Source organism: Penicillium paradoxum, assembly GCF_028828445.1.
Source record: "Penicillium paradoxum strain IBT 22861 chromosome Unknown utg000006l_segment0_segment0, whole genome shotgun sequence".
NCBI classification, from domain to species: domain Eukaryota; kingdom Fungi; phylum Ascomycota; class Eurotiomycetes; order Eurotiales; family Aspergillaceae; genus Penicillium; species Penicillium paradoxum.
The window spans coordinates 1,335,790-1,347,155 of NW_026643184.1; the positions used below are offsets into that span (position 1 = coordinate 1,335,790).

Below are 11,366 nucleotides of genomic sequence, written 5' to 3' on the forward strand. Positions count from 1 at the left end.
CTTAACCCTAAAAATAGCCTATATTACACTTTACGGGACTATTCGATTATATATCGGTATATATATAATCAAATTAATCTATAATTAACGTGAATTAGCCCTAGCAAATACCCCAATTAGGTAATATACGGGCTATTTTATAAGATCAATAGGGCTCCCTTATAAACATAGGCTAGCTAATCTTATTAGGTTAAACCAGCTAATCCTATTAGATGAAATTAACCCTTTTTAGTATCTTAAACCTATTTCTAGTGCCTAATTAGTCCTAATTCTCCCTCCGATAATACTAGAGAAGCTAAAAAGGGGTGGAAATAGCCTAATTAGGAAGGAGGAAGGTCTAAAGAGGAAGCGGAAGGCTCTAAGTAGGTGCTCATAGTGCGGAGAGGGCGGTCATACGTTTCGGGGCTGCCTAATACGGAAATTATAAGGTTATTTTTGTTATATACTTTTATATATGATCAGATTAATAGATAAGGTCGACAATCATATGATATTTACCCTGTTTTCCCCGAAATTGTTAATTATCTAAAAAAATGATTATCTAATGTTATGCCAAGCCCCAAAATCCGTTATGCGCGGATTAGAACCCTAATAACTCTATTTTATTATCTAAGAGAACCTTTAAAAATTTTAAGATAGTAGAAAAATCCTAAGTATCCCTTATTATACTAATAGGTACCTATACGGGATAAGTACGGATCTATTACGATAAAAGCCCGAAAATATACTATATTATAAGTCTTCTTATCTATATAATATCGCTTATAAAGGATAGACGCGATCGTATTATACCGATAAGAGATAGAGAAAACCTCCCCTTCGGTAGTATTAAAGGACTTTAAGTCAGAACGTAAGCAGCCTAGGCACTAGACTAGTTCTAGTTCCGGTACTAGATCGTTAGTATCCCGCCTATTAGCTACTACTACGGCTATACTAACGAGGCTCTATAAAATAAAGAAAGGAACAAACTCGATAGGAACCCTTCTTACCTTATAACTTATACTTCCCTTTATTTAACCTAAAACCCCGGGACGGGTTTTATAGAGAAGGGGGGATAGTTATTACGGTATTTCTTTATTATACTATTTTGCCTTAGGCTCCCTTTTCCTAGACGGAGGAGACCCCTCCGAATACCCCACGATATCGGGATAGAACTAATATAATCCGGTCCCGAGAAGCGGGGAACCCAAATCATAAAAGGAAGACACCTATAGGAAAAGGGAAGGCAAGATTCAGTCTTACAACCAATATAGAATCGAATACCCTTCGTTCTAACTACGTATCCCTCTCGTATCATTATTCACCTAGTCAACAAGTACTGCCTTGACAAACAGTTACCTTAACAGAAAAGGTCATATGATATTAGGGGGGTGTCATTTTATCAGGCATCTTTAGGCATCTTTAGGCAGCAATTAGGTAGAAATCAGGTAGGGGGATGTTTAATTAGCGAAAGGGATGTTTGATTAGCCAAAGGGATGTTTGATTAGCCAAAGGGATGTTTGATTAGCCAAAGGGATGTTTGATTAGCCAAAGGGATGTTTGATTAGCCAAAGGGATGTTTGATTAGCAGGGGAGGGATGTTTTATTATCAATCCCCTAATTTTAATACACAGTCCGGAAATCGAAAACATTTAGGTCGCCAATTGAAGGCGGGAGGTTCGGTTGGACATATTGACTATCATTGGTATTTCTAACATCTATCCGTCTTCGAGTCAAAGGGTCTATCACTCCCAAAAGAAATCAACTGTCAGAAGAAATTAACTGTCAGAAGAAATCAATTGTCAGAAGAAATTAACTCTCAAAAGAAATTAACTCTCAAAAGAAATTAACTCTCAAAAGAAATTAACTCTCAAAAGAAATTAACTCTCAAAAGAAATTAACTCTCAAAAGAAGATCCCGGATATCAGGTACTTTTAATATGGTAGTGCTGCACAAAAGGTACCTTAGTATTGGATATCGTATCTCTGAGGTTCTCTGGCTCCGTACGATAACTTAGGATATTATCCGTATTGCCTGGTTAAATATGAGTTTACTTGATTTAGATTAACTGTAGTATAATATCATGAGTTGATAAAGATATATTCGACATTTGAAATTTCCATATGAATTTTATCGATAGCAACATTGTTCAAGACGAACCCTCTTAGTCTCTTATAAAATAAACTGATATATTAATTAAAGCGCACTGTTAGTTTATATCTATAGTTTTGTTTCCCCTCTAGCCAGTTTAAGGGCTGAGAAATCTCAAGCTTTAAGATATCTTATACAAGGTATCTTTTATATGGCACTACCATATCAAAAGTACCTGATATCCGGGATCTTCTTTTGAGAGTTAATTTCTTCTGACGATCAATTTCTTTTGAGAGTTATTTCTTTTGAGAGTTATAAACCCATCCCGAAAGGATTTAGCTCGAAGACGGATATCTACGGTGCATCCTCCAGGCGCCTGATTGGGAATGAATACTTCTGTCTTAAACTTGTATGTATATTGTAGGTATCTCACAGGGTCGTAAATCATCTATGGTCTATAAACTAACTCTATCAAAGCAGGCATTTCATAACGCCAAACATGCAAAGACGCAAATGCAAATGGAAAAAAAACACTAAGTCATCTAATCATGTTCAAGATTTCGCATCGAGGCCGAGCTTCCTCTCGGACCATCGCTGCATGTCCATGCCCCATTTTGTGATGGCGAGAACAAGGAATCCGCTTGTGATGGCGAAGAAAACACCTGAAAAGATAGTGAGTCCTGTCCTAATGAAGCGGTCACAGAGAAAGCTTACAGATTGTGAATGTCCATCCTACTCCAATGGCACTAATCAATGGCTCGACAACCGCGGTCGCCATGGCAGCAAAAATGTATTGCACAAAGTATTTCCCACTGATGACCTCCGAGCGAACATGCGGCATAACCTCTGCAGATATCTTGTCAGCTGGGAAGCGGTGTAATGTTCAAAGCAGACGATCAATACTCACCGGCGGAGTACGTGTTGAGTCCATTGAAAGCACCCAAAAGGCCAACGCCCGCAAAGAACGCAGCAATTATGGGCACAACCATCCCACCCACTTCCTCCTCCAAGGTCCAACAGTAGATTAAAGTTGCAGTGGGGAGAACACCGAAAAGTGTGGCAAGGCCACTGTTCAGTCGATCCTGAGGCAGACGCACTCCATTTCGCTTGATAATCCATTTCTTCACAGCGCGATCGGATAATTTTCCGCCAACGACGCTGCCCACCAGGAAGCCTATTCCCGGAGAAAGGTAAAAGAGACCACTGATGAGAGGCGATGTTAAATTGAAACGAGGGTTGAAAATTGAGCGGGCTGATGTGAGAAGGGCGTATTGGAATGTAGAGAGAAGACCACATGTGAGGAACTTTTTTTTTAATCAGTTATCCAACATGGCCGATCTTCAGCGGAAAGATATACACTTACTGCAAGAAAAATGTTGGGATATACGAACTGACGAAAGATGCGCAGCGGATTGAACATGCTTAGAAGGGTGCGGATCTTCCAGGGCTTGCTGAAGTCAATGGCGCGCTTCTTTTCTTGAATGCTCGGCACGAAAAGAAGAGATAAGGCAAGGCCGAGTAAAGTCATTCCGAACTGCAGCCAGTAGATAATGCGCCACTGGGCAAATGTGACGATGATGCCGCCGATACACGGTCCTAATCAACGAGTCAGTTACCTTCACTTTCATTGACATACTTAGATGTAATGATTGTCTAAACTTACCAATTGCAGGCCCGCTGACAGATCCAACCATAAAGCAGCCCACAGCCGTACCACGTACAGTCTGCACAATCGTCAGCAACACTAAGACACCTCGAATGGAACTAGCAGGTAACATACCGGTTCAAAAATATCTGCAAGAATGGTTTGTCCAGCAACCATAAAGAAGGTACCCGTAAAGCCTCCCAAAATACGCATTGCGATAAACATATGCAAATTGATCGCCGCCGCGGTACCCGCCGAGCATGCACAAAGTATTAGAATGGCTGCGTTATAAGCATTGCGCCGCCCAAATAGGTTGCTAATAGGTCCCCAAATAAAAGACGAAAATCCCATTGCAATTAGAACACCGGAATTGGTGACATTGAGAATTTCCGATGTGGTAGAAAACTCGATAGCGATCTCGGGTGTTGCAGGTAATAGAGAAGTGCTGGAGAAAGTGACAGCCAGCGTCATCCAGCTGACAACGAAGAGAATGAGGCATTTCCGCCATGTTGGAATACCATAGGCATTTGACGGCTGGGGTTTGAGGGCCAAGTCATCTTCTTGTTCCGAGTCATGAGGAGACTCGACCTGTGGGATGGGTTTTTGCGATTCAATATCTGGTCCGGACTCCATGATGGAATGGAATTAAAAGTTGTGTTGTTGAAAATAAAACTCAGATGATGGCTTTCGCATGTCTAGGAGACTGAAATGATGTACACACAGGGAACGAACCTGGCAGGGAAGACATTTTGTATCAACGACCTCTCGGCGTGTTGAGACTGTTGCCGAAGCCTGGTTTTTCGCGTGGAGCGCTTTTCCCCCGATGTGGATCTTGACAGGCCGATCGGTATGGGTGCCCGACTGCTTCGCAGGGAGAAATTATTGCCAAAACTTCGCAACGAGCTGCTCTCGATGATCGTCTGGTGAGGTTGAAGCTCATGTACTATTTCAGGTCTGGCGTGCTGGGAATATCAGGCGCCATTCTGAATCCGCTCCGCTTATCAATTTGACCCCTGACAGCCAACCCTTTTCAAGACAGACTTCCTAGTATGACGCACTAGTTCCAGATACATATGGCTCTAAACTTCCGGGAATGGTTTCCTGGCCATCTCAAAGAATCTTCCGAGAGGAAACGAATCACATGGCATTGAGCACCGTACAAACAAGCCCAACGGTCAAGCTGACCATCTAAACTTTTCCTGTGCACAAAAAGCTCTGCAAAAGAGCTTGATGGAAATAAAGCTTTCAATTCTGTCTGCCAAGATATCGGATATCCCAGGGCTGAAACAAAAGGGGAGACTTCAATGCAAGGGATAGCGCAAAGACACACTTCGACTGAATGGCTGGACAAGACTTCAACAACGCCTGGTGATGAGATATGGATCACAAAGAAGTACAGGATGTTGAACTATCTTCTTCCTCTCTGTCTCCAGTGCAGAAGCATCGTACAATTCAGCTTGTGCTCGTCCCTCACCCTACAGCCCATCCACGGGATCCTCTGGTACGGCAGTTTGGCCTTAAAAACTTCTCTCTCTCTGTTTATGAACTGACACAATTTTCAAGAATTGGAAATTGAGTCGCAAATATCTAATCCTAGCCGTACTATGCCTCGCATCCTTCTCCGGTGCAATCGCGCCTTTATCAGGACAGCTCAACCTAGCTGACCAGGAAAGACTCTATCACAAAACAAAGCTAGAGGAATCCTACGCAGTATGCCTATAAATCAAGTTTGACCGAAAAGATCAAGTCGAAAATTGATCTAACATGTCTTGCAGAATTCAGCCGCCCTAGCGGGCATGGCCGCTGGCCCATTCTTCTTCGCGCCAGTATCTCACATGCTCGGTCGCAGTTCTGTGATTTTCTGGTGTGTACTGTTCACACTAGTATGTCAAATCTGGGGCGCCGTCATGACCGACCCTAATGACTATATCGCATACGTGATCTCCCGGCTATTCGCCGGTTTCTTCGGTGCTGTACCGACAGTGCTAGGCCCACGTATTCTGACCGACTTGTTTTTCTTGCATCAGCGTGGTCGTGCATTCACTGTTCTGCATATGGCATTTCTGTTTGGCACGATTGCTGGTCCAACATTTTCGGGATTTGTCTCTGCACACTCGTTCTTTCCAGTCGAGTTCTGGTGGACAGTCGGTCTCTTGGGATTTACGCTCATCTGTTGTTTCTGTTTTCTCGAGGAAACTGGGTTTGATCGTGAACACACTGATAGGAATCCGGATATCCCAAATGGAATTATGGCTAATAGGTTCGCCACTTTCTTCTTCGGTCAGGGGGTGGTCTTGCCGACTACCTGGAAGGAAACGGTATGTACGGGAAACGCATCAGAACAAACCGCGATCTAACATCAATTTAGGCCAAAGTTGGAATCACACCGTTTATGATCGGCATGTGTCCGGTGACATTGATCATGGGCATATTCACCCTAATATCCTTTGGATTTTACGTCGGCGTCAATGCGCTCACGCCGGTGTGGCTCCAGAAACCGGTTTCAGAAGGCGGCTATGGATTCTCACTTGAGCAAAATGCGGCATTCACATTTTGCCATTGGATCGGTATCATCGTAGTGCAGCTCTACGGTCACTATCTGAATGATCGGCTACCACTTGCATTGGCACGGCGGTACAATGGCGGCGTTTGGAAGCCTGAATATCGACTGCATGTGCTGTGGCTTCCCAGTCTTGTGATCAACCCAATTGGCCTGGGTATCTTTGGAGCTGCTTTGCAGTATCATCTGCACTATATGGTACTGGCGCTTGCTGTTTTTATCGTGACTGTCGGGTCACTGGCTAGCGTTCCTGTCACCGTGAACTACGTCGTTGAGTGCTTCACGCGATATCCGGCTGAGGCGGGTATTGTTATTGGTGCTTATCGGATTATCTACGGTTTGACTATTAGCTTCTATATTAATCCTTGGGTTGAGGCTGTTGATGTGGGGTGGGTTTATGGCATGATGGCCTTCTTTGCGGTGTTCTCGTTCATGTTTGTCATGTTGCTGATGTGGAAAGGACATGCTATCCGCAAGATTCAATTTGCGAGTCTCGGTTCTAGCGAGGAGGGTGAGCGGTTAGTAGGGGCATAGCTGCAAATTTCTGCTATACACTTGATCCATGTACTAGATAGATGATTGTGTTCCCATATGCGATACAGGAGTGTCACGATAATGTAGCTTCTACCCGTAGGATGGGTCACTCTACAAGGTTAAGTATTACGACGTATGATTGTGACGATCTACTATATCTAGGTCCCCTTCTTTCTCTGAAGCAGGCTGATAACTCAACAATCGTCCTGGAGTGATCATCCTAGTACCATTGTATAGTTCAATCCATCTCAAGTACATAAGTATGAATTTTATGTTTCTAGCAACGAAACATCATGACGAACTTCCTAGGATGTAGGTACTATACAAGATCACATCGCATCCCTGGACTCCAGGGCTGTGTCCTACACGGACTAATTATCTTTGTATCTGCCTAGGTCGTAGACTTGAACCAAAAGAATTCCGGGTTTTCAGAGGATGGAACATCCCCTAATTCCGGGCATGATATTTTTGAGAATAATGTACATTTTGACCATGGGATATATTCCTCTTGCTTACTATAGCCAATACATACGACCATAGGGTGTGGAAAACAGGGCTTCCCGTCCGCTCAGCCGTACTTAAGCCACACGCCGGTGAGTTAGTAGTTGGGTGGGTGACCACCAGCGAATCCTCACTGTTGTATGTTTTTGTTTTGCTGCTTTTTTTTGATTCGTTAGGAAATCCCCTCTTGCCGCGCTATATACTCTCCAGTCCATTCAGCCTGTTCACCTGAATGCCCTGAACATCACTATACTACACCTGAACATCCTGCACGCCCCTGAACTGCTGACGTGTCCTTCCCCTCCTGTACTGATTTTTTCCCTTGCTTGTTTTTTTGATCAAAATAGCCTGCCTGTACCGCGTGGGTCGCAAAATGACAATCTTTTCTTGACCAATAACCCCTATGTAGGTGAGATGAGATGCTGCATAGAAAATCCGCTTGCACAGAGCATGTTTTCCCCGCCTTTTTCTGCCGTGGACACCGCATATGCGGCCGTCTTCTCTTGTTCGGAATAATCAGGCAAAATGATCACTAGCTACCACGGAAGTGTAGGAGGCTGGGGAGAAGGAAAGAAGTCCTGTGGGAGAGAATTACAGAAAAGGGCACCACTAGTCAATTAAACCCCCGCCTTGACCTAGTGAGTGTCATTCTATGATCCGCCACCTTGTAAGTCTGAGGAGATGATGAATGAAACCTCGGGTTAATAGTCTCGCCGAAGCTCTGATACTCGGAAATGCAACGCGTGACCTACGGTTACCCTCGACCTCCTGAGGACCTCTTCAAAGATGGATACAAACAGCTCCATAGATTACAAGGCGCTTTTTCTACAGGAAAAAGAGCGAAACCGAAATACAACTCTGGTAGAATTTCTCCGCTGTTGTCACAGTGTATTATCACGACCGTTACGAGTTCGCGCAAGTTCCGACTCGACTACAGGGGAAATCCCCATCCCCAAAGGAAAGCACTGTCCAACACGACTAGAGCGATGGGTTGACTGTTCAACCCAGCAGCAACACGTTTACAACGCCGTGCGTCGCTACCTCCAGCCAGAAGAAAATGCGCCACGCGTCTTTCCGCCGCGGATTGTGCTGGAAGGACTCGGTGAACACTTTAAGGGGTCGATGGGTGCTGAATACGATCTGCAGACTTATGAGAGACTTGCAGTGGAAGACCATACCCGTTATATTTTTTCGGAACTGTGTAAAATCCCCGCCGCCCGGGAAGAGTTTGGGCTTGGTGATGGGGTTCTCTTTGATAGCCATTCTAATGTTTTGAATGATACCGAAATCGTCGAAACAGATACCAAAGAAGCATCAGCCAACCCCCGTGGAAAGCCGGATCAACTCTTCATTCATCGTGTTGATGACACAACCACCACCCTTCTCACAACTGCCGAATACAAGCCTCCACATAAGCTTCCTTTAGAGGACATCCGTAGAGGTCTTCGGGATATGGACTTGTGGAAAGAGATGGTTTGGTCAAACAAGACGCCTAATGGCGAAGCTGAGTCATTAGTGTACAATTCGCAGCGGCTTGTGTGCTCGGCAATTGTTCAAGAATACCATGTCATGATTCAAGAAGGATTGGAATATTCTTACTTGACGACTGGGTTGGCCCTCGTTCTTCTCCGAGTTCCATACGACAAGCCAAACATTTTGTATTACTATTTTTGTGAGCCCAACCAGGAGGTGGATCATGGAGATGGAGATCTCCAATACCCCAACACAGCTATTGCAAGGGTTCTCTGTCTATGCCTGATGAGCTTTTGCTCACAGCCACGCAACCAAGAGTGGCGAAATAAGTATTGTCGTGATCTGAAGGTTTGGACGACACAGTTTGATGATTTGCATGAAAGTGTTCGCTCTCGCGAGCTACAATCCGATGATACAAGCTATGTAAGCCCTATTTCGCCTACCACTAGCCCAGAGTTTCAGGAGTCGTCATCTCCAGCCGAGTCGCCCAGAGGACCAGCTCGCAGAGTACCCACACGATCTCAAGGTAGCTGCGCACCATCAAACCTTGGAGACCAGACGGGGTCTCTAGACTCATCAGGGTCCGAGTCAGATTTTGCAACATCAGGACGAAAGCGAGGGTTCAGTCAAGTCGAAGCTTCGCCTTCACAGCGACTCTCTCGCCAAAATGAGCGTGACAATCAAAGGGATATCTCCCAACGACAACGTGCACAGTTCTGTACTCAGCGTTGTCTTTTGGGGGTGCAAAATGGCGACGCTCTGGATGGTTCCTGCCCAAATGTTCATATTCACCGGCAAAGCGGAGACGGAATTAGGCATCCTGTCAATGCTGCCAAATTGATGTCATACCTTAAAAAGCAGATGGATGAGAATATCGACCGATGCATCCCATTTGGGACTTGCGGATCATACGGCGCCCCGTTTAAGCTAACATGTTCTTCTCATGGGTATACTGTTGTGGGAAAGGGGACGACGTCCGGTCTCTGGCAACAACACGTCTCTCGCGAAGTTGAGATATACCATATTTTGCGAAGAGCGCAAGGGTCTGCTGTCCCAGTTTTCCTCGGCAAGATAGATCTAGCAAAGACTTACTTTCTGCATGGAGCTGGACAAATTCGGCATATGCTCGTCATGGGCTGGGCCGGTACGAGCACAGCAAAGCTCGAACAAACCATAGAGCTTCGCCGGGAGATCAAAAGCTCGAAACAAAAGATACGCGCTTTGGGGGTACGACACTTGGACCTTCGGCCTGATAATATCCTATGGAATGCTGAGCTAGGACGAGCTTTGATTATTGACTTTCACCGATGCGAGCTAGATTATCGACCTGCTACAGACCGTTCAAAATCATTGAAGAGGCCTCGGCGCGAAGCACAAATGTCCGGGGCCAAGCGAGGACGGATTATCTAGCATGGCCAGTTTAACACAAAGAGTATATGACCTCTCTCAGATTCATTTGCTTTTAATTTATAGAGTTTATCGTAGGGTTAAATCTAGACCCTAGCTCTCGCTTGATATAGAGTAGACTTCCGCAGAACCCAGAAAAGACCCAACCCAACCCGGACCTAACCCAACTTAGGTTGGGTTTTAAGGTAGAGCATTTACCAAAAGAGCCACTATGACGACCAACTGGTCGTCATGTCAGGTTACCAACCCAAATACCCGATATGTGCTACGAGATATACGCACCGTATTCGTACTCCGTACGTTGGGTTATAACATTGCGGGACTTAGCTGAACTCTGGCCCGATCGGCAGGGTTTCCGCGATACTCATGGTGATCTCGACACCATAGTTAAGTCATTAAGATAGTCAAATCATTTGGGGATACACCACCATCTTTATTCATTTGCTCAGTTGAGAGAGGGATCTTGGTATTTAGTTCTCCCACGATATACTATCCGGATTAGCCCTGATTTATTTGAAATGACGCTGATATAGACCTCATTGATTGTAGTCCTAGTGGCTGGTAGGAATTCAAAGTTTCTTTTCCGCTTTATACCAGTGGTAAATTTTCTAAAAAATCCCTAAATTATCTCGATTGTGGGCCTTTCTTCGATTCGACCGTCTATCCCTCTTGTGACCCACCTAAGAAAAGCCCTATAGGTTCTGATATCTAGCGGAATGACGGCCTATAGATATAACTTGATAAAACTAGGGATAGAGGTATAATTAGCGATCTGCTTCTCTACTCCTAGGGCTAAGACTTACTCGTCGAAAATAAGTAACTTATGATTATAACTAGATTCTATTCGTAGTAGTACTGCGCGCTCGATTTAATTGTTATTATGCTGCCTAAAATCTATAATATTTGCCTTATTTTTTAACGTTAGGTCATGCTTGGTACGCATTTTGCTCGTGATAAAGCGAGGTTATAGTGAGAAAATGAGACTAGAGAGATGAACATAGAGGGGAAAAGAAAGGTACTTGTAGCCATTTTGGTCATGATAGGAAATGTACCTTTTACTGTACGGGCTGAATATTTGGGTGAGGAATATTCAGGTGGGTGAATATCTACCCTGAATGCCCTGAATAGAGCGGCGAGCCGCCCACGCCTAAACCGTGGGTGCTAGGTGACCACTCC

The 11,366-nt window shown here is 44.6% G+C and overlaps 3 protein-coding genes across 3 annotated transcripts; 2 read left to right on the forward strand and 1 right to left on the reverse strand.

The window, feature by feature from the left end:
- Positions 1–2,622: 2,622 nt before the first annotated feature.
- Positions 2,623–4,348, reverse strand: N7457_006955 (putative MFS transporter; the record flags this gene model as incomplete). Its single annotated transcript, XM_057177998.1, has 6 exons — positions 2,623–2,732; positions 2,785–2,916; positions 2,978–3,374; positions 3,434–3,666; positions 3,734–3,794; positions 3,851–4,348. 6 exons carry the CDS (start codon positions 4,346–4,348, stop codon positions 2,623–2,625), a joined length of 1,431 nt encoding a protein of 476 aa, XP_057029742.1.
- A 745-nt stretch (positions 4,349–5,093) lies between these two features.
- On the forward strand, positions 5,094–6,809 carry N7457_006956 (Major facilitator superfamily domain general substrate transporter; the record flags this gene model as incomplete). Its single annotated transcript, XM_057177999.1, has 4 exons — positions 5,094–5,216; positions 5,279–5,425; positions 5,491–6,033; positions 6,084–6,809. The coding sequence occupies 4 exons, from the start codon at positions 5,094–5,096 to the stop codon at positions 6,807–6,809; spliced, it is 1,539 nt and encodes a 512-aa protein (XP_057029743.1).
- A 1,287-nt stretch (positions 6,810–8,096) lies between these two features.
- N7457_006957 (uncharacterized protein) lies at positions 8,097–10,193 on the forward strand (the record flags this gene model as incomplete). The annotated part of the gene is made up of 1 exon (XM_057178000.1): positions 8,097–10,193. The coding sequence occupies one exon, from the start codon at positions 8,097–8,099 to the stop codon at positions 10,191–10,193; it is 2,097 nt and encodes a 698-aa protein (XP_057029744.1).
- Positions 10,194–11,366: the final 1,173 nt, after the last annotated feature.